Source organism: Hydractinia symbiolongicarpus, chromosome 10 (assembly GCF_029227915.1).
Source record: "Hydractinia symbiolongicarpus strain clone_291-10 chromosome 10, HSymV2.1, whole genome shotgun sequence".
Lineage (NCBI taxonomy): Eukaryota > Metazoa > Cnidaria > Hydrozoa > Anthoathecata > Hydractiniidae > Hydractinia > Hydractinia symbiolongicarpus.
This window is the reverse complement of record NC_079884.1, coordinates 8,020,679-8,042,107: the sequence shown is the minus strand read 5'-3', so window position 1 is coordinate 8,042,107 and position 21,429 is coordinate 8,020,679. Positions and strand designations below refer to the sequence as shown.

The window sequence follows — 21,429 nt, the reverse complement described above, 5'->3', positions numbered from 1 at the left end:
TTAGTTAGCCGCGTTCTGATGGGTCAAAAACTAGCAGCGAAACCTTTAGCCGCTAGAAAGTAGGAAAGGTTTCTACTTTTCAGCGAAGCGAATATTTCGATGCAAAATCAAAACAAACAAAACTGCCCATGCTCAGATACATTTTGCGGTCGAATTCGCCGTTCAATTCGCTTCGTGAAAATCCCCCTTAAAGCTTAGACGCGAACGAATTACTCAGCGGAAACCCTGACTTTAAATCGAACAATGTGACTAATCGCTTCCAGAGGACATTTTATTTTATCTGTGAGTTGTTTACCAAGCTTGGTCAAATCTTACTTTGGTAAAAACTTTGTAGAATACTAATGTTTATTAGGGTGAGTGAAACCACTTGCTGAAATATTCGGGATGAAAAGCGCTTTCATCGATAATAATCACGTGAGCAGGGAACAATAGAATTACCCAATCAAAAAGTGCAGCCAGATTTTGGCCGCAGAAAAATTGTTTAAGACCTAGCGTAATTTTTCCCACCTTAACTACTCCGATTTCCCGGTGATAAGAAAAATTACGCTGGATCTCCTGGTTTTAACAATACCCGCAACGGAATCTTTACGTGTTTTTCTTTGGTATTGTGAAAGTTTATATACTTAAGTTTAAACGGACCGTTTAGTTGTAAGAAAAAAACTTATAAGTTTGGTTACAGATAATACACCTGTCTACACGTTAAGTTAAAATGCATAGGTTTTTCTTAAAAAATTTTTTTACAATAAATACCAAATAAAAAACACGTTTATCTTTCATTGCGGTTATTGCTATAGCAGCAGAAGGGGTAATGGTAGAAGAAAAAAAGCGGACTACTGGTTAGAAACCGAACATAAATGCTCAAATCTTTAGTTTAACAATAGCTCATTAATTATTCTGTTAATTTCAATAGAAAAAACTTAGCAAAAGTTGAACATGTCCAACTTTTAAAAAAACTTATAAAACCGAGAGAAGTTGTACATCTTTGCTGTTTACACGGTATGTTTTTTTTTCTTACATTTAAACGGCTCGTTTAAACTTACCGTGTATTTTAGCCTTAGGAATATTATTAAAGAACAAAAAAATCCGATTTTCAGTGCAAAAAGTTGCATGCACTTTGTTTTCTTGTCAGGTAAAGATGGTTTAACATCACCAAATTGCAGCAAAACATAGGGTTAAATTCTCACCGATTTGATAATTGCGCAGTTCAAAATCAAATCTAATTACGTAATCATGATATTCAATAATAATTACTAATGTTAAAAGGTAAACGGTCTTAACTTTTTAAAAAAACATGGTAAGCTATCATTAATTAAGCTGCGCCCTCTAAATTTTGTGACTTTTGGTTTAGTTAGCGCAGCTGTGTTATCACTAACCAAGGAGGTAACCCACCTAGGTAGCTAAGTGCTGTAAAGCTAGTAGCATGGTGAATTTTTATGAGTTATCTACTTGGGACGATTTCCGTCTATTATTCTCTTCTCATACCCCTTCTAAATTTAAATAACAACAAGAAGAATCAAACACTTTATTGGTCATGCTTTAAATTTATTGAATCAAAATCATAATTTAGTTGGTTCTTACGTCTAAAAAGCAAACTTTGGTACTTGTTTCTGGCTTGATTACGAACGAAAATCTTTTGTTAGTTGCGATCGGTAATGAGAATAAAAAAATTATTGATTATCTGAATCATTCTGAATCATTCTGAATCATTGCGAAATTTCCTTGAGATTGAACAAATATTTTGGTTGCGTTGGTAAGTTCAAAATTTTTATTGAAGTTGGATAAATTTAGTACTAAAAGCCGAAACGGCGTTGCATTCAGTCATTCAGAAATACATTGAGTAAATTATGGTCCGTAAAACTTTTTCGGCTTTCCATCCATAATAAACTAACTAGGTAGCGCTAAGGTACTCTTGTACGACCGCTTCTTAGTGTAAAATGTTTAATCATACAGTCATATCTTGCGTTATCTCAAACACATCCAAATTCAATTGAAAAATAGAAAGTGTAGATAGCTAAACAGAAAGTAAACAATGCCAGGCGGCTGAAAGAACTGGGTTATTAAAGAAAACGAAAGATTATCTCTTTAAGAAAATGTACGCCCAGAATTTAAGGAGTTTGAAAATTAAAACTAAATTGGAGGATAAAGTAATTTATACGGAAGCCCATTAGTGCCATTTTTAATTTTTTTTGTATGCCTCACCTAGAACACAACAATGAAATAAAAATGTTTATGTGCCTCACTTAATATAATACTGTTCAATTCGGAGTGTGCAGCTATACGGAGTACGGCTCCGTATAGGCATGTGTATACGGAGTATAACTTCGTATAGCAACATGTTTACTCGTATAGCGTAATGCATCGATTAAACACCGGGGGCGTTTATTAAATATTTAGATATTTAGGGGGGGCGTTTAATCGTGGGGGCGTTTATAAGAGGGGGCGTTTATTATAAAATGTTAAAATTGCAAATTGTTATTATATTTGTAGTTAGTCAAATAAACGAAATACAAACAAAAAATATGATACAACAATAAATATTCAACAGTTATGTATATCGATTTCTTCATCTATATCATCTTCATCAATTATGTATAGTGTTGGTGCAGCGTCAGCGATATCATTTGGAATTTTGAACGGGTTCAAGTCAAGTTCCTTATTTTGGAGCAGCAGCGTCTGGTTTTTTAAAAGATTCGATCCTGCTTCAGCTTTCTTCCCTTCCTTGAAACATGAAATCAGATGATCTTGGGAGCCATCTACTGACAAGCCTAACTCACAGCACCTTATAGATGAGGATATCATACTGCTCGAAAACTCATCCCAAGCTTTACCTATCCATTCAACAAGCAATCCACGCGGAACAGGTCTCATGTTGCCTCCAGCAGTATACTCATGTTTTGCGTTTGCTAACCAGTCGTCATAGAATTCTGAAATTTTAGCCTTAAAAGGCTTATTCCAGACTACGTCAGGAGCCGGTATGTACTTAGTACATCCTCCTGGAATAATCACTGAATCGATCTTGGAATTTGCCAATTTCTTTTTAACATCATCCGTCATGTGGGCTTCAAACGAGTCCCAAGCCCAGTCAACCAAAATGAAGACAATATGATACGTGTGGTAATGACAGGGAAAAGACAAAGAGAGGTTAGTTTGGTTGTTCCTGCAAAGTTTAGCTTTGAGACAAGTCGCAAAAAAGATACAGAGACGCTTGAAAGGGAACTGTTGAAGAGGAAGGAACTGTTTCCAACAATAAAACTTATTTTAAAGACGAAAAGGAGTGTACAGAAAGTTTCCTGTTTAAAACAGTTAAACTTTGGTTTTATTCGTAGTACACTGCCAAGGCATACAGAGGCCAGGGAGAGGACTATAACATGAGCATTGCTGCTGTTTCGATTAAACGCCCCTTTTGATAGGGGCGTTTATTCGAGGGGGGCGTTTATAAGAGAGGGCATTTATTAAATGTTTTGATATTTATTATTATTATTATTATTATTATTATTCATCTTTATACAGGTTTATCTACGTCAGTATAATATATACAAGATATATGTAAATGTTACTGTTATCAATGAGAGACCTGTGTAAAACAAAAATAACAAAATATAAAATTTTCGAAGTAAGATTTAAACGGAGAGAAATAAAAATTCGCGGATATTGAAAAATTTAAGAGAATGAACATTGAGAACCATATATGAGAAAATTAAAAATATTGTGAAAGACTTTGTGCGAAAAATTTTCAAGTATATCAAGAAACACGATGTAAGAAACGACGGATGACGTCATCACACAATCCATACATTTGGCAGTGAGAGGACGTGGAAATTGTATTGTTTGTGTCGATGGCGTCAACCGTTCCTTCCCACATCGTGGATGAACTAGAAAAGTTTAAAAATCATAATTGTTTATTAGTTTTTTAAATAAATTAAAATTAGTTTCTCTCCTAATACTAACAGGTAGGGAGTTAAAAATTAACTGCTCCCTGATAATATGATAATTTCTTCCCAGCTTCAGATTTAATTGATGGGAGCCGAAGTAAACAGTTCTTTCATCGAGTGTTTATCGAGTGGTTGATCATAACATATTTCCCATCAGTTTCGAAATGTAACGATTTGAAGACGTCAATAACAATTTTTCTTTTCAGTCGTATTGTGAAAGTTGGTCATTTTTTACGATTTTTGACAATGAATTTTGCTTTCAGAAATAACGATTCGAATTTCAATCGCCATGTATCGCTCATGCCACCATAAACAGGGTAGCAGTAGAAAATTAGAGGTTGAATCATTGACGTGAATATCTTCTCAGCAACAATTGGTGAAATGTTATGTCTTACTTTCTTGAGTATTTTGAGCCTTGAACTAACCCGCCTGTACATTCGTTGAAGGTGAGAGCTCATGTTTAGATGGCTATCCATGATTACACCAAGATATTCGTAGAACGCAGGCTGGTGGATTTCATTGTTATTGATTGTTATATTGATCTGGGTGTTACGTGATCGAGATGTAAATGTTACAAATTCTGTTTTTCCTTTTTTTGGGTTTAGAATAAGACAGTTATCTTGCATCCATCTGAACACTTTTTCAGCATCTGAATTTATACATTTTTCGATCTCAGTTAGCGATTTGTGTGAAAAATAAATCAGCATACATTAATACGTTGCAGTAATTTAGCTGGATCGGAAGGTAGTTTATAAGAAGGACAAATAGCAGAGGTCCCAATATCGAACCTTGGGGTACACCATGGGTAACAAACTCCTTCTCAGAAAGTACTCCATCAACGTTAACGATTTGGCTTCGGTGAAACAAGTAGCTAGATATCCAATCAACCTCTTTACCAAGTATGCCATAGTAAGGAAGTTTGTAAAGTAAACAACTGTGGTTAACAGTGTTAAATGCTTTTCTCAGGTCCATAAACAGGGCACCTGTTACTTTGCCTTTATCCATGTTTTCGCGGATGTTATTTGTAAGTTTGGTAACTGCATCACTAGTCGATCGTTTCCGGCGGAAGCCATACTGGTGTTTGCTCAGGAAGAAGTTTTCTTCCAGGTAGTCAGCTAGTTGGTTATAAACGACTCTTTCGATGATCTTCGACAGGATGTTGAGCACAGAGATCGGACGGTAATTATCAATATTACTGCGATCTCCATTTTTAAACACAGGGTTAATTTTTGCAGTTTTCTCTGATGTTGGAAAGGTGCCAGATAACAAGCTTGCATTTATTAAGAACGTAAGTGGTGCTGCAATTACGGGAGCAATATCCTTTACAATTCTTGCAGGTGATGTGTCCGGACCTGCCGCTTTCGATGCATTTGTCGATTCTAAGATTTTTAATGTTTCTCGGACTGTTAATTCTTTAAACTTAAATGTTGCATTAGTTCGGTTTATATCCTTCAGGGGGTCCCGATGGTCAAACATTTTCCATGTGTAATTAATGATTTTACAGTTCACTAATTTGGATCCGACTTTCGTAAAAAACGAACAAAATGCATTTGATATACATTTGGGATTCGATACATTTTCCCTATTGATTTTGAAAAATTTACTTGGAGCACATGTACCCTTAGTAGGATAGCAGTTTTTGATTTGCTTCCAGAAGTCGCTAGGTTTGTCAGTGGATTGCTTAAATACATTTCTGATGTGGTTTGCTTTTGCAGCACGTATCTTTTTTGTTACAGTATTTCTGAGTTTCTTATAATTGTCCCAATGAGCATCAAGGCTAGTTTGTTTGAAGCGGCGTAGCTGATAATCTCTTGTGTGCATCAACTGACGTATTTCTCGTGTCAACCAGGGACTGGGCTTTCCCCGAACATTTTTCTCCTTCAGTGGTGAATGTTTGTTGATGGTAGATGTGACGTAATTTTTGAATAAATCCCAGCCTTTGTTGAAATCGACAGCTAAACAGTTTTCCCAAGGTATGTTACGAAGTTCGTTCTGTAAGTCTTTTTTGTTATATCGAGAGTAATCACGCACCGTTTTTCTTTTTGGTTGATAGCGTTTACAGTTCATTTTTCTATTGATGCCAATTAAACCATGATCACTTATGGAATTTGTGTGCAGGGGGGGGCAATTAAACCATGATCACTTATGGAATTTGTGTGCAGGGGGGGGGCGTTTAATCGAGGGGGGCGTTTATAAGAAGGGGGCGTTTAATCGATGCATTACGGTAGACGGAAATATTTAAATATCTCAAAGCCGCGAGCGGCGCAGACAGCTTTGAGAGTATAATGCCGAGAGTGGTTTGGCTAGACATTAGCGTGTGCAGCATGAGCGTTGAAGTCTAAACTAAGTATTCTTATTAAAAATTTACTCTGAGCTTTTCCAGTTTAGAAAATTGAGCCTAAAACAAGCAAATAATTTGTGTAAGAAGAAAAAAGTCTAAAATATGAGACAAGCATGTAGAGTACCAATTACCGTAGATAACAGTTCCAGCTAATAAAAGTTCGAGTTAACCGGTGTTCGAGTTATCGGCAGTTCTACTGTATGATGTAGTTTACTATTTGCGTTTTGTATGAAGTTTATTTTTACGGCTTCTATTATATTCATTCTAAGCTTTATAACTTTGTTTTGTATGTTTCTATGTGCAATAAAACTAACCATACAATCAATGACTTTTCTTATGTAACTTTAAAATTGTGTAGTTTTACACCAGCCATTATTATGTTCCTACCAAACATTTCACACTCCGTATAGTAAGCCTGTCACACTCCGAATAGCATACTTCGTATACTAAGCATGTCATACTCCGTATACTAAGCATGTCACACTCCGTATACTAAGCATGTCACATTCCATATACTAAGCCTGTCACACTCCGTATATAGTAAGCATGTCACACTCCGTATAACATACTTCGTATGGCATACTCCTTATAGCAAATTCTGCATACTCTACATAGCGAATTCTGCATAACATACTCTCGGTATCTCACAATCTGTATGATATAATCCTTTTTTTGTAATCAAACTAATGTTCCCACACTCCGTATAACTACAATATACCTCGTATGTTTACGATGGATAAAAAGTAGGAAAATGACGTGCTTGTCTTTTTAACTTGTTCTTAATGGTGATTATTTTTCATTTTTTTCGGAAATAGTTTTAAACAGTCATATCTATATTATAATGTCCGTATACGTCTGTCAGTCCGTCTGTCTGTCTGTCTGTCTGTCTGTCTGTCTGTCTGTCTGTCTGTCTGTCTGTCTGTCTGTCTGTCTGTCTGTCTGTCTGTCTGTCTGTCTGTCTGTCTGTCTGTCTGTCTGTCTGTCTGTCTGTCTGTCTGTCTGTCTGTCTGTCTGTCTGTCTGTCTGTCTGTCTGTCTGTCTGTCTGTCTGTCTGTCTGTCTGTCTGTCTGTCTGTCTGTCTGTCTGTCTGTCTGTCTGTCTGTCTGTCTGTCTGTCTGTCTGTCTGTCTGTCTGTCTGTCTGTCTGTCACGCAAAATGGTAGCTTAGCTGCGCAAGTAGCGAGACGCACGCAATGAAATGGTGAACCGTGCATTTTTCCACGGGCTAACGACTATATTGCAATATTTCCCTTTAAGAACATTCGTTGGCAGACCCCGTATAGCTAAACCAAACTCTGTATAGCAGCTATGCGGAGTATTACTCCGTATAGAAACCACACTCCGTACGTCACAATACCAAACAAGAGCAGAAAAAACTTGAACCTAATTTTACTCCATGTTTTTCCCTTCAAACACAAACTGCGCACGTGTCTGGTTTGTTATTATATGTTGCTCATAGGATTTCTTATTTATGGTTGTCATTGAGGTGGAATAGATGAGAAAGATAGGAAAAAGCTTTACATCATAAGCATATACTGTGATCCTAGCTTTACAGCAGCTAGCTAGAGCCTAGCCGAGCTATATAGCAGATAGAGTAGTAGTCAGGAGGGACAACTGGTGAAGCAAAGCGAACGCTGCTAATTTGACATCTGCACCTCTCATTGAGAGATGTTAACTCTCCCGATTGCAGTGTTAAACGTCCGCTTAAGGAAATAACTTTCTACCTTCTACCTGATTATGTGATCTAAATATTATGTGGTTAGCTAGCTTAATTTCAAGAGATGGCTAAGTTAGGTAGCTATAGCTACCCTGTCAATTCTTTGCCTTCTCACAGATGTGTTCTTACGTTATATTGTTCTGTGCTCACATTCAGATGGAATTAAGCATGTATTTTCACAGTTACACCTTTACACTAAAAAACTTAATTAAAAAAAAATGGTTGGTTTAAACAGTATCCATGTGGACATAATACATCTGAGAGATAAACAGATTTGCTTATTGTACAAGGCTAGCCTTACAAATATCGAGGGATATATATATATATACCCTGTCTATTATTTCCAGGAGGGGCCATGGCTCAGATGGCGGAGAGTCCTAATGTATTTAATGCTTATTTTGAGCTACGCAGACCCAATTAGTGCTCGGGCTCTACTAGAGAACTCCCGGCAACATCCAACGGCCCACACAGTGTGCCATCTCCCCAATTTTTCCCACATGGCTTGGGTTAACCCGGGGCTATAGTAACATTCACTCGCCCATGTTGAATCGCCATAAAGAGGAATCAAACCTCGGTCTCCCGCACAGAGTACGAGAGCTATAACCACTAATCTACGTTTAAAATACTTGAGATCATCAGCATAACTTTAAACAAAATCTCGATTCTGTCGTAATTTGTCCCGAATAATTTTTTATTTTTTTATTACTCTTTTTCAACCTTGGATTAAATGGATTAACCCAAAAGCTAAAATACATGCTTAGTTTATTTGAACTAATTAGTTGCAAGTAAAAAAACTTATTATTGTGTTAACAGGAAAGACACACATATTCTAGTTTTATTTACCCAACTAGTTGTATGTCTTTTTCTTGTAAATTCTTTTGTGATGCTATATTCTGTACAGTTTTTAAGTACCTTATTACATGAAATTAAAGCTGTGTGATTATTAACGTGGTTAAAAATAACAGGTCATTAATTAACGCGCTTTCTTGAGAAGACCTAGTTTAAGTGTGTGGAAATTAACGCGGTTAGAGACAAGTTTTGACAATTTTCATGTGACTAAGCATTTTTTATTCAACAACAATTCAATGTTAAAAGTTAGTAGAAATGTCTACTCCATAGCATCGAATGGGTTCAAATGAATATAATTTGTACCCATTTCCAGAGTATTTTTAACGGTGACAGTACTACCAGCATTTTGCCAACTATTTTTTATAATACTAACTCCTTTCTTTGATTGGAGGAACTTGTACGCCTCGAGCATCACTTTGTTATGATACGGTTTCAACGTAGGCAACTTCAAATCTACTTTGATTGAAGTAACATCGCGGTTCGGTTCTTCGCAAAGGGTTGACATTATCAAAGACGTAAAGTACTTGCTGAAGGCTCTCTTCTCTTACTTCTTCAAACTACCATTGGTCGTTAAATCTAGAGGTTATAACAGATGCGTCATGTTTTTAGGGACCATAACACATTCTATGCTCTGTTGAGAGAGTACATCTTTTACTTTCTCAGTAGATTGGGCTTTGAACACATCCTATATCAAAAAGGTTTTCTGATTTGCTGGCAAAAATTTCGCGGCTTTTACTTTTTCTATATTGGGCACTAAGACTTCCTCAATGAGGCGAATACTTTTTTTTTTTCGTTACTCCAATGCTTTTCATTGTAAGATAAGCAAAAACCGTCAGGAAAACCAAAGTTTGAGAGTAATCTCTGCGTTTTCCTTTGGTAGATAAGCTGGAATGGGAGGATATTTCCATCAAGAGATTCACAAACAGTTAATGTTATACATCTTTTGTCACTAGAACCCGCTCTGGAGATATGTTTTTCAACTTTCTTTGCCATTGTTACATTATCGCAACAAACTTAGATGGTGTTTGATATGCATTGATAATCATCAATTCGTCAGGAATCTTGTAACGTAACAGTTTTTCTGAAATTTCTTAAGGAAATAATAACCTGACCTCTTCCATAAAGAGCGTGTAATCACGGGCCTGGGCGTGGTTGCAACTCACCGTGAAAAATTCATGCATTGATACAATGATCTAACCCAAGTTCTAGTTACTTCAAAGTAAATTTTCTAAATTTATCAGGGTTTGACTCAATTAATCCCATAAAACACCTCTAATAACATGTATGTTTATACCAGCACCAGCAGTTCCTAAGGATGTTAACATCGATGCAGCTTCGTGTCTAATTTTTCATCTAAAATAAGTGGCCTTCCACGTTTTTTTCCAATTAAAACTGGCACATCTGTTGTTTGTTTTTCTTTCAAAACTTCTCTGTATCTCTTTAGCCATGGGCGAATAGTGCTTTCACTCAAGCTTGGGTAAAGTTTTTTAAATTTTCTAAAGAGAACATTTTACTTGGCTCTCCTTTGTTCTGCCACGTCACAATATTGAAAGGGGGTACTGTATAAATTTTTTTAGCTCTGCAACGGAGAACAACCTGGAAAACCACACAGAATAAAAATGTTCTGTAAATAAATTTTATTCTCGATCCAGCTCTTTCATTCAGACTTAGCTTTTTCTTCTAGTGCCTATTGTTGTATAATCAGACAGAAAGAAAAAACGTTCAAAGTCGAAGCGTACTTACAAAAATCAACTCAGAACTTTCATTTAAACTTATTTTATTTTCTGGTGTATAGTAAATTAAGTTATGGCGCTCTTAATGGGATCATGAGGTACTTTTACAAGTTGGACTTACCTGAAAGATTTTCATAAGAAATTCCCAATGACATATTCACTTTTTATTAAAAGTTCATGTAACCCCAGATATCGTTTTTCACATATTTGTTTTTCTTGCCGCCTTGATGGCCGCTTCAATCTTCTTGTTCGGTAAAAATTTCAGGCTAGCTTCAGTCCTTTCTAGTGGCAGGTGACCCTATCGCATAGCATTTCAGTAGCGCTCACAATTTAATGACTTTTACTCGCCATTATTAATGAATTTCATAGCCAAAAACAATAACTGTCGCAACAAAGTTAAAAAAATTCAACGTATTTTCCACATCGATCTCTGTACTAATGATTTTTTTTTTAAAAAAAATAATTCAACATAATATACTTGCCCGTCTAAGAAATAAAACAAAAAAATAATATATTAGCAGCAGGTGTGTGCATGATTTCTTTTATTTCAAATTTAAAAGAATTTATTTCAACAAACAGGTTGTAAAAATTACTGATCTATAACCTGTTGACCTAGGTGGTGTATGATGCTTAAGTGAGTATTGCCAACCTTGTTCTCAACAATCTTTGGGGACAAGGTTGCCTAAGTTACTCAGTAGATGGATATATTTTTTATTAAAAAATATTAAAAAATCAATAGAAAAGAATACTACTTTAATTCATCCCACGATACAAAAAGAGCCAGAAATTACTGTCTAATTAAAGTTTGTTTTTATGATATTCTTCAAATAGCACAAATATCAACGTAGTCTGGTAAACTAAACTCATCATTTTTCCCTTTTGCACGCTGAAATAAGCAGGGTTACTAAAGCAGGACAGACATCGAAGCGCGAGAGCAGAAAAGGGAGACAGGTATCCTGTCTTTGTCAACGCTGCTCTGCACCTCCATGATTAAACAACCCTCATAATTCGCCATTTTTAGCGTCCATATATATAGCTATATTCGCACTTATTTGAATACTTGTGGCAGCTTCTAAACTTTTAAACTTAACAAAACACAAAAAAATGTTTTAGCCACCTCCTAAATAAAGAATATTATTTTTGCCGGAGAAAAGCAAATAAAAAAAAATAAAAAAATGGTTAATTGCGTAAACGCAGTTCAACGCAGAAAAAACAGCATTTTATTAAATATATTTTAGCGTTTTCTGCAATGATTTAATCAAACTACATTGGTGACAAACTGTTTTTAATGATGCAGTTGAAGCGCAAAACTAACTGTTTTTTTGCTAAGTTTGTTGTCCATGCATTACCGTAGGAGGCAACTGAACTATGCTCTAGAAAACAAATATTTTTTTCCGCTGTTATATCTTTGGCTATTTTTTACAAGTCTAATCGCACAATGCCTAGGGACTTTTTATGTGCGATTTTACCACGTCAAATAATTGCCAAAGGGAAGGTACTTTTTTGAAAATGTCGGTAATTACCTTGGCAAATGCAGAGTGCCGTATCAAATTGGAAAGGTTGTTACCACTTTTCATCCTATTCGTGCTGGAGGGGGAGGGGTGATGCAGCCCCCTCTCCCTTCCCTCTTCAACTTTTTCCATAACTTTTTATGGGCTTATAGTCACACCTTGATATTTTATTTGCTTTCCAAAATATATCCTTTTGAAATAAAAACCATACACAAATGTGTGAAATGTTGAATAATCAGTAACTTTCACAACCTGCGTCTCAAATAAAAGTCCTTTGAAATAAAAATCATGCACAAATTGCATCTCAAACAAAAAGTCCTTTAAAATAAAAACTATGCATATTTTATTTTTCGTTTGATTGCTCAGCTATGTGAGAACATTATGCAGAATTATTTCTATTTTTTTTAAAAAAAATAATTGTTTGTAGAGAGCTTTCGTTTCACTTTGCTGCGCGAAGGTATATGTTCTGGCTATGCAGTCAGTAACAATTAAAGTGTTACCAAAATAATACGTAACAGGGTCACGTGCCACTAAAAATGACTGGAGCTAGAATGAAAATTTTTAACGAAGAAGAAGGTCGAAGATAACCAAAATGGCGGTCGAGCGACAAGAAAAATAAATATTTAAAAAGCTATATCTGGTGTTACATGAACTTTAAACAAAAAGTAAATATATCATTTAGCATTTCTCATGCAAATCTTTCAGATGAGTCCAACTTGTAAAAGTACCTTGGGAACACTTTAAGAGGTCGATTAGGAGACAAATGTATATATATCATGTATATGGTAATGTATGTATACACTGGGCAGTTTTTTTTGTTTTTTTGGGTTTTTAGATCATTGCCGGGAGTTGTCTAGTAGAGCGCTGGCCCTAATTGGGTCTGCGTAGCTCAAAACGAGCATTAAATACTCTCCCCTGGAATTAATAGACAGGGTATATCCCTCGATATTAGTGAGGATAGCCACGTAAAATATGCACATCTATCTATCACAAATTAAGGGTGGTTTAATGCACACAGACCAGAAATTAAGGGCGGTTTTTATTAACGCGGTTGGAAGTCAACTGCGTTAATAACCACACAGCGTTAATTTCGTGTAATAAGGTATTTAAAGTGTGGGTAAAACTTAATAGTAGTATATAATTGTGTTTTTTTAACAGCTAACAAATGGGAAAAAAAACATAATAAGAAAAAGAAAAATTTTAAGGAAGAAGGATTTCCACCGTTCTAAATTTTGTGGAAGGTGCATTTTAAGCATTGTCTTTTTAAATCTTTATGCCTAATTTTTACCCGCATAATCTCAAATTTAGGATGCTGCTATTTGTCTTTGTAAGAAGGGAAATTTTCATAAAAAAACTAATTTATATATGTAAACTGATCATGTATACAGATGTAAAATCTACTTTATAATTATAACCTTTTGAATTCCAATTATTTGGTCAAATTAAACTCGTATATTTCAGTCTTAAGACCAAATGTGTCCAAATGCGTTTAAAATATCAACCCACCTGGTACAGAAATATTTTGCTCCTTGTGGACAACTAAATAATAAAATTACTTGTTGCCTGTATTGTATAGAACTTGAAATGCTAATCAAAATAATGTATAGAATCATGTGCTTTCAACTAATGGTTAAGGAGATATAAGGGTTAAAAAATTTTGCTGACGTATAAGCAAGAAGCCGCTAATGAACAAAACCTGTTATTGCTATTATGTAGATTTGAAATACTGATCAAGAATAGAATCATTTTTGACAAACGATTGAAAAGATATTGGGGATTAAAGTTATTTTGATGACTTTATCAACCTGTCTGCTTCAAAATAGGCGGCATGACCCAGCTTTGGGAGCTTACCAGGGTTCAAATTAGCAGTTCGCAATTTGCGAATCGAAATGCCATTTTTGTAAAACACTTTGGGAAGAGAATGATAAAATTGCGAATCAGATATTTTTGTATCACTTCGTTGTCTTTTTTTGTGATATTAAAAATTAATCATTCCTTCTTTTTGTTTGTTGTGTTTCCATTTAATCCTCATGTTTTGCTTAATATTTTATGCAGAGAGAAGAAATAATGACCCTTTCTGTTACATAACATGCATCACTGAAGTTACATGAGCAAGTTTCGTAACATTTGCTTCTGAAAAGCTATTTTTATAAGAAATTGTTATCAAAACCTTCTTTATCAGGCGCAGCTCCTTATAAATGATTGCGTAAAATATTTACATGTTAATTTATCATTATTTCGGCAATTGGAGACAAGAAAGTTAAAACTGAGAGAGTCGCTAGCTTAGACGCTCAGTTCTTGTTTTTGGGTTTCATGAGTTTAAACGTCCCCCACTTGTCTCCAACATAAAGAATAATAACGCAGGAAAATTAAAGCTGCCAGGTCAAAAAAAATACAAATTCTCGTCGAAAAACAAGGAGCTACCAATGAACAAGCCAATGGTAATTGATCTACGGTGTTCCAAGGTCACATCTAGATGGTGGTTTACTTCGTTACAGAGTGCCAAAATTTTACTTTTCTAATTCGAACCCTGTTTACCCAATTTTATCCTTGGTGGCCCTTAGTTACCAACACGGAAGGTGACGTCAGTTTCCAAGATATAGGACTTAAACATTAAAGTGCAATAGCTTTGCTAATTTTAAAAAGCTATGAAGATGATAACTATCATGCACAGCACATATAAAGCGGTACTGTAATATTTAAAGACATCATTTTTATTTATAGGATCTGTTTAATGTTTAAGAGGAAGTTGTAATGAACCCCAAAGTTACCATACATGAAAAGCTAAATTATTTAAAAGAATTAAGTGAAGATTCTAGTGATAAAGTCAATAAATCTCAATTCATTTATGATGGTGTTTGTTCAGCATTGGAATATATTTCAAAAACAGATGGGTAACTTTTTGTGATTATATATACTCACTTTATTTTTCAAAAAGATTCTTATTAAACAATTTTTTTTTAATTTTTAGACTTGTAAGTGAAAATCGAAATGAAATCAACACTTTGTTATTGTTGCTTAATAAAGAATTATGTTCAAGTGTTGATGTGGATAAAAAATTGTTTTTAAAATCAAACTTTTTTGAGGTTTGTGTTATTATTTCTCCCTTTTTTGAAGAAATACAATCATTATATGTACTTGCAAGTATACATTGTGAAAACTCTGGAACATGGCTGTTTGACTGTCTTATGTAGTACTCTGTAAATGCTTCTGGAGTTATATTTTTTGATACAAAAGTCTAATAGCCCTACCCCCTTTTAGTATTTTCACAATGACTGCCATCTTTTTTATGTTTGTCTATTTTGCTTTGTCCTTCTTTTACTGTTTTTTTTTTCTTAAGATATTTGCGAAGTTCTTCAAATACCCAGAATTACTGAATCAAGATCAATTTATCAACTGCTTGTTTTATCTTCTAAAAAGAGAATCTTGGAAATACTTGTTGATCGTGAAATTCAATATACTAGTAAGATTTATACTTTTGTAATTTATACTTCTCTGTTTACAGATGGGTATTGGTTTGGGTTAGTTGTTTTTCCATTTCCTTGTAAAAAATGTTCACTTCTTTGTTGTAATATTAATCAACTAATAGGGTAATATTTGCATGCAAAAGACAGAAATATGTCTATAATTTTGGTTTGAAATAAATCATTTTTGTTTTTTCTTTCTTTGATTTAAACATATACATTTTTATTTTATAGATATATTTGTTTTTTATATAATATACATGTATATATTTTTATTTTTTACATTTATTTTTGGTTATCAAATATTTTTAAATTTATTTTTATTCCTTTTCACCTTCCATAAATAATATGACACATGCTATGTTATTAAAAAGTGTAAATACTTGACATCATTGGTGCTAAAATAATACCCAATAGACCCAAGGATTAGATACAAACAATAAAAAAGAAAAAAAATTGAAGGAGTTTAGATAAACAAAAATAAACAAAGAACAAAAGTTATTAAATTATAATTTATAAATAAAATGATTGTAAGAAAATAATTTCATGTATTTTTTACATTATGACCCCTTTAATAACAAGAATAAAATAATTTCTGTAATTAATTTTTTGTCCCACAAGGAGTGAGCAAGTTTAAGCTTTCCACTCATAGCAGAAACATTTATCTAAATCAATTTAAATTAGTGTGCTGATAAAGAAAAAGATTTTGATCATGATCAGAGATCCGTCATGATCAGAGGTCTGATCGGGGTGAAGCATTCTCTGTTGAGAATGAAATACGGATGTGCTATGATAAATATTCACCTATATGTATACACACCATCCGGATAAACTATCTGAGTTCATCAGTAACATATTGCCGCACGTAGTGTAGTGGGTTCGTCTGCGGCTCCCAGTTATGGGGTCCGTGGATCGAATCCCGCTCGCTGCTTGGCAGTATGTTAGTGATGAACAAAGTAGTTCTTCTTCAATATAAAAAGATTTTGCTTAAAACTTTCAATATTGGCTCGTTGTATATGTGTTCGTGCCAAGTGACACAGTGGAGTATTTCGTAGAAGCTTAAAGCAGTGTGGATCAAGCGACAGCAGGTTTTTTTTATAATTTCCATCAAAAAATTAATTTTAAATTAATTCTTCAGCCATGATTTTACTAATTCTGACCAAAAATAGATTATTTGGTAAGACATTGATAAAAATCAAAACTGAGAAAAAGCAATGTCATGATTTTAAAGAAATATACACAATATTTCAAGTGAGTTTCGTTTTCTTCTCATACTTCACTAACTTCACATACCAAAAGTGATCTCAATTAAAGGTACTGAGTGAACAAGCAAAAATACAAATGAACTTTGTATTACATCTCCAGTATCAGTTTTACGAAAATAACCTTATATATTGTTAAATCCAAACAAATGTTAAGTTGATTTAGAACAATTTTTTTGTTACAAGAGATAAGCTTTAATTAAAAAATCTGTCAACAATTTGTCTAAATAAAGATTGAATAGTTTAAAGCTCTTTGTCGTGCATAATGTGTGTTTGTAGGCCATGCGTGGTGGATGCTAATCAGGCAAAGATTCATTGAAATGTGCAGTTAGGTGTACATAAAGTGTTTGGCATTTGAGATATATAAAAAGAACAGGACATACTTTAAATAACTTTTTTTATTAACCAGAAACTTCAAACAAAACATTAAAAATTATTTGACATATGTACCCAGTTTTTTTTAAAAGTAACTAAGATAGCATAATTAGCACAACTTATGGAAAATGTTAAACTCCTGTGAGAAATTGATTAATGTAAATATCTGAATTAGAACTTTTCCAACAAAATAAACAAGTTAAATAAACTTTTTATAAAAAAAATAAACAAGAGGATTAATCAGTGAAGCACTGCATGCCAAAAAGAATGTAAAATTGGAGAAGATTTCCACAGTTGGTGTACTACATTTATATAATATTTTGCCGAATGAAATTATCACTCCAGGCCAGTAGGTTAGTAATGTTGATAAGATTATGATGACACTCATACGTAATGCCATTTTGTTGGAATTTCTTCCAAATATGATGTTTTTCGTGCATGGCTCTGTCTGCTTCAATAATTTGCGTTTATGGTACCAAAGTGAGAAATAAATTAATGTATAGCATACTATTGATACAACTGTTGCACTTGATAGGACAATCGTATTGGTAGCAACTGTTGCTTGTTCAAGAAAGTATTCATTTATTATCATAAGGCTTGTAATATAGAGTAAACCAAAAACCCACAATGATGTGATTATATAAATGGTATTTCTGCTAGACTGGTGGTTGAAGGGCTTGGCTACTGCTATCAAACGATCTATGGAGATCCCTGAGATTAAAAATATTGACATCGCAATTGAAAACACAAGTATATACTGCAATCCAAACAATATTTTCTCATTTAATTCTGCTTTTGTTGCATCAATGACAGAAAAAATAAAACCAAACAAACCAGTTATAAAATCTGCAATTGATAAGCTGACTAACTGGTACTCAAACTTGTTTTTAAAGCGATGTTTGAACATTATAATGTAGCACTCAATCAAATTTGCTGTCATTATTAAGATAAAGAGTGGCATGAAATATTTTTGCTCCAAATTTTTTCTATAACTTTGCTCCATCATTTGATTGCTTTTATCTATCCTTGTTTGATAAAAGAAAACCTTTTGTGTTTGTCTTCTTGTTCAATGTTCTTGAGACTAGCCTCCCTAATTTATTTTCATTAAAAAACCTGTTATTGTGGTTTGTAATGAACATATGCAGCTGTCCATTAAGGAATTTGTAATTACAACGTAGTGAAAAAGTAATATAAACTGCTGTGTTTTTTTTTTTATTTAGTTTATTTGATTTTTAGATTAAAAGTAGTTTTTATATACTTTTGTATGCTATTATTTTACATTTTTTTTAACACAACATAAGTACCCACATAAAATCAGTCTGAATTAATCAATTGATGGTATATTTGTTTTTATTTTACAAAAAATTTCAGCATGGAAAAGAAAAGACATTTGACTCCTATCAATATTATGCGTGTTTGTGATTGGAGCAAAGGTGATATGTTTAATGCAATTTCTTTACAATTAGCAAATATTTCTTGGGTTTAAGGCAATAAATAACAAATTAAATTTTGATTTTTTTTTTTTTTTTTTTTTTTTTTTTTTTCTTCTTTTATTTTTTTTTTTTTTTAATAAATTTTCTCCCTGATCTTTGTCAGAGCATCTTCAGATCACAAGTAAAAACGTCTTTCAACATGCATGTACAAAATGTTAAAAATTCTCTTGATAAAAATAAAATGTATAAAAATCGTTTATTAACAATAAAAGTCGTTAAAAATTATAGTATGTTTTCCCAAATTTCAGATAATCGTCTTATTTCATCTTTTTTGTTCAATAAATCCGATTTATGTTGTTTAATCGCTAATGCCTCTTTAAATTTTCTTTTAATAAAATTGTTTTCCCTATAGAGAATTTCTATTTTCTCAAAGTTCATTTCGTGTTTTGTTTCTTTAATGTGTTTGGACATTCCAGAGACGTTTTCTTTATCGTTTTTTGCGCCATTTTTGTGTTCTTTTATTCGTGTTGTCAACTTCCTTCCTGTTTCTCCTATGTAATATTTTCTACAATCTCCACACGTTACTTTATATACAACACCTGATTCATTGTCTTGGTTTCCGTTTTTCAATATTTTGTTGCCTTTTACAACATTTTTTAGCGCTTTGTTTTTCGTATGTGTTAATTTACATTAAATTTCTTGCATACTCTGGCGATTTGTTCTGAGATGCCTTTTTCATAGGGTAAAAACAATCGAATTGAATTCGTGTCGTCATCTGTCTGGTTTCTTCCATTACATTCTTTGTTTAATGTTTCTTTTATCGTTTTTGTTACGATGTTCTTGGGAAACTCATTTAATTGCATAGTTTTTTGTATATAATTCAATTCTTCTTTGAGGTCTGCTTCTTCTGTGCAAATGCCTTAAACCCAAGAAATATTTGCTAATTAACTATGAAAAAGCAAACCTATAAAGAATTCTTTACAATGCCATTTAACATCCACTTTGTACCGATTTTGCTTTCTTGGTCTATTTGATTTCATCAGAGGGAGCCAAAGGTATAAAATGATGTTGGACTTATATTACAGAGGTTTAAAAGTTGGTTAACAAGCCTTTCTAAATTTTTTAAAAAACTTTTCGTTCTCAAGATATTCACATTTAAGGAATTTCAGATTTAATTATTCTACATAAAATTTTAAGAATTATGATGTCATATTTAAGTAGTAGCAAATTTTGACATTTTCTGTCATCAGTAGTTTTAGACCTGATAAAGGATGTGCATTAACACTTTATCAATGCATGGATATTAGGTGATTTGATTGACATAATTTTTTTTTTAAAATGACACTTCTTTGCTCGTCCAAAGCCTCTTCAATTTTTTCCAATGACCCAATAATTTGAAATTTGCCATTTGATTAGGTGTTAAGTGTTGTTTATTTGACCTTTTATTATATTTTTATTGTGTTGCAAGGGTTTTGGAAGGTAAAAGGTGAAAACTAAACGTCTGTGTAACATGTAAATAATGAAAGCAATTAAAAAAATTAAACTAACACAATTAAATAATTTTTTTGTAATGGAAATACACAATCCGATTTATCAGCAAAACACTACACTTAAAAAATAATGTGATTTTGGAAAACATTTGCAGGGACGGTGTACTACATATTAAAAGTATTTTGCTAAATGTAATTATCCTTTTTTCGCCAGTAAGTAAGTAATGTTGATAGAATTATGATGAAGCTCATATGTGATGCTCATGCCATTTTGTTAAAACGTTTTTTCTGATAAGTCATTGTTCAGCTTGTGTTTATGGCACAAAAGGGTAAAGCAAATAGTTATCGTTGCAGTTGCAACGATAAATTGGTCATGCCACATAGAGTTCTTGCAGTCATCCATCCTTGAATAAATGAAAGTAAATAAATTCTAAATAGTGAGCATTTTTTTTTAGTTCGATGTTTAATTTTAAAATTACCTTGCATAGTTTTTGATGCGGCCAATTATTTTGTTGTTGTTTTTTATTAGCAAATTTTTTAACAATTTATGTTTTTAAGGAATTCACAATAAAATTCACAATAAAAACAAATAAACATACAATATAAATGTTTCTAAAGAGGAAGAATCATTTATAGTGTGTGTTTTATATATTATTCTGTTTATTTGTCTCTAAAACTATTATTAGGAAGTTTAAGTAGGAGCATTTTTTCTTTAACTGTAATGACTAGTTCTTATTTGTCCTAAATAGAAATGTTTGTAGCAGAACAGGATCAAAAAACAAATATTAAAGAAAAACTTTGGTATCATGCATACAATGATTGGGAAAGTGCCTTATAAGCCTTTCTTTTTCTTCACTCAGAATACTTTTTTTTAAAATAGGTAAAGTTACTGAAGTGTGATCTCAAAGGGAATTTCTAATTATTGTGCAATCTTTGCAGTCTATTTAACTGTGTATTTCCTATCATACTCCAATACATTGCAAAAATGCATTTTTTGACAAGCACAATTCAGTATCGTTTCCAATGTTAAATCATCATTGAAAACACTATGCTGGACTTAAGGGGGAGGGAAGAAGAAAAAGGGGAGTTTTTTTTCTATTCTTTTTCTTATATGTCTTTTATTGACTGGTTTATAGGTGTGTGGTACCAGTGGTCAATAACCACCTGAACCACCTGATCTTTGTTATTTTTTCCCATTATAAGGGCTGACTTCTTGTTTCTTTTGATGTGGTGTTAATGAGGTGAAGGGTGGTGAAGAAGGTTTGAAGATTAAAAAAAGTACATACTTGAGCAAACACACTTTTTGAACAACCCATGATATGC

The 21,429-nt window shown here is 33.2% G+C and overlaps 2 protein-coding genes across 2 annotated transcripts in view; one reads left to right on the top strand and one right to left on the bottom strand.

Moving 5' to 3' along the window:
* The first annotated feature begins 799 nt into the window (after nt 1–799).
* Nucleotides 800–21,429, top strand: part of LOC130613238 (uncharacterized) — a 28,767-nt gene continuing 8,137 nt past the window's right edge. The window contains exons 1-4 of the mRNA XM_057434577.1: nt 800–996; nt 14,807–14,976; nt 15,054–15,168; nt 15,423–15,545. Of these exons, the coding sequence (XP_057290560.1) occupies nt 14,837–14,976; nt 15,054–15,168; nt 15,423–15,545 (378 nt within the window). The 5' untranslated portion in view covers nt 800–996; nt 14,807–14,836. The remainder of the gene's footprint in view (nt 997–14,806; nt 14,977–15,053; nt 15,169–15,422; nt 15,546–21,429) is intronic.
* Nucleotides 17,271–19,622, bottom strand: LOC130613239 (tachykinin-like peptides receptor 99D). Its single transcript, XM_057434578.1, has one exon. The coding sequence runs from the start codon at nt 18,187–18,189 to the stop codon at nt 17,383–17,385; it is 807 nt and encodes a 268-aa protein (XP_057290561.1). The 5' UTR covers nt 18,190–19,622; the 3' UTR covers nt 17,271–17,382.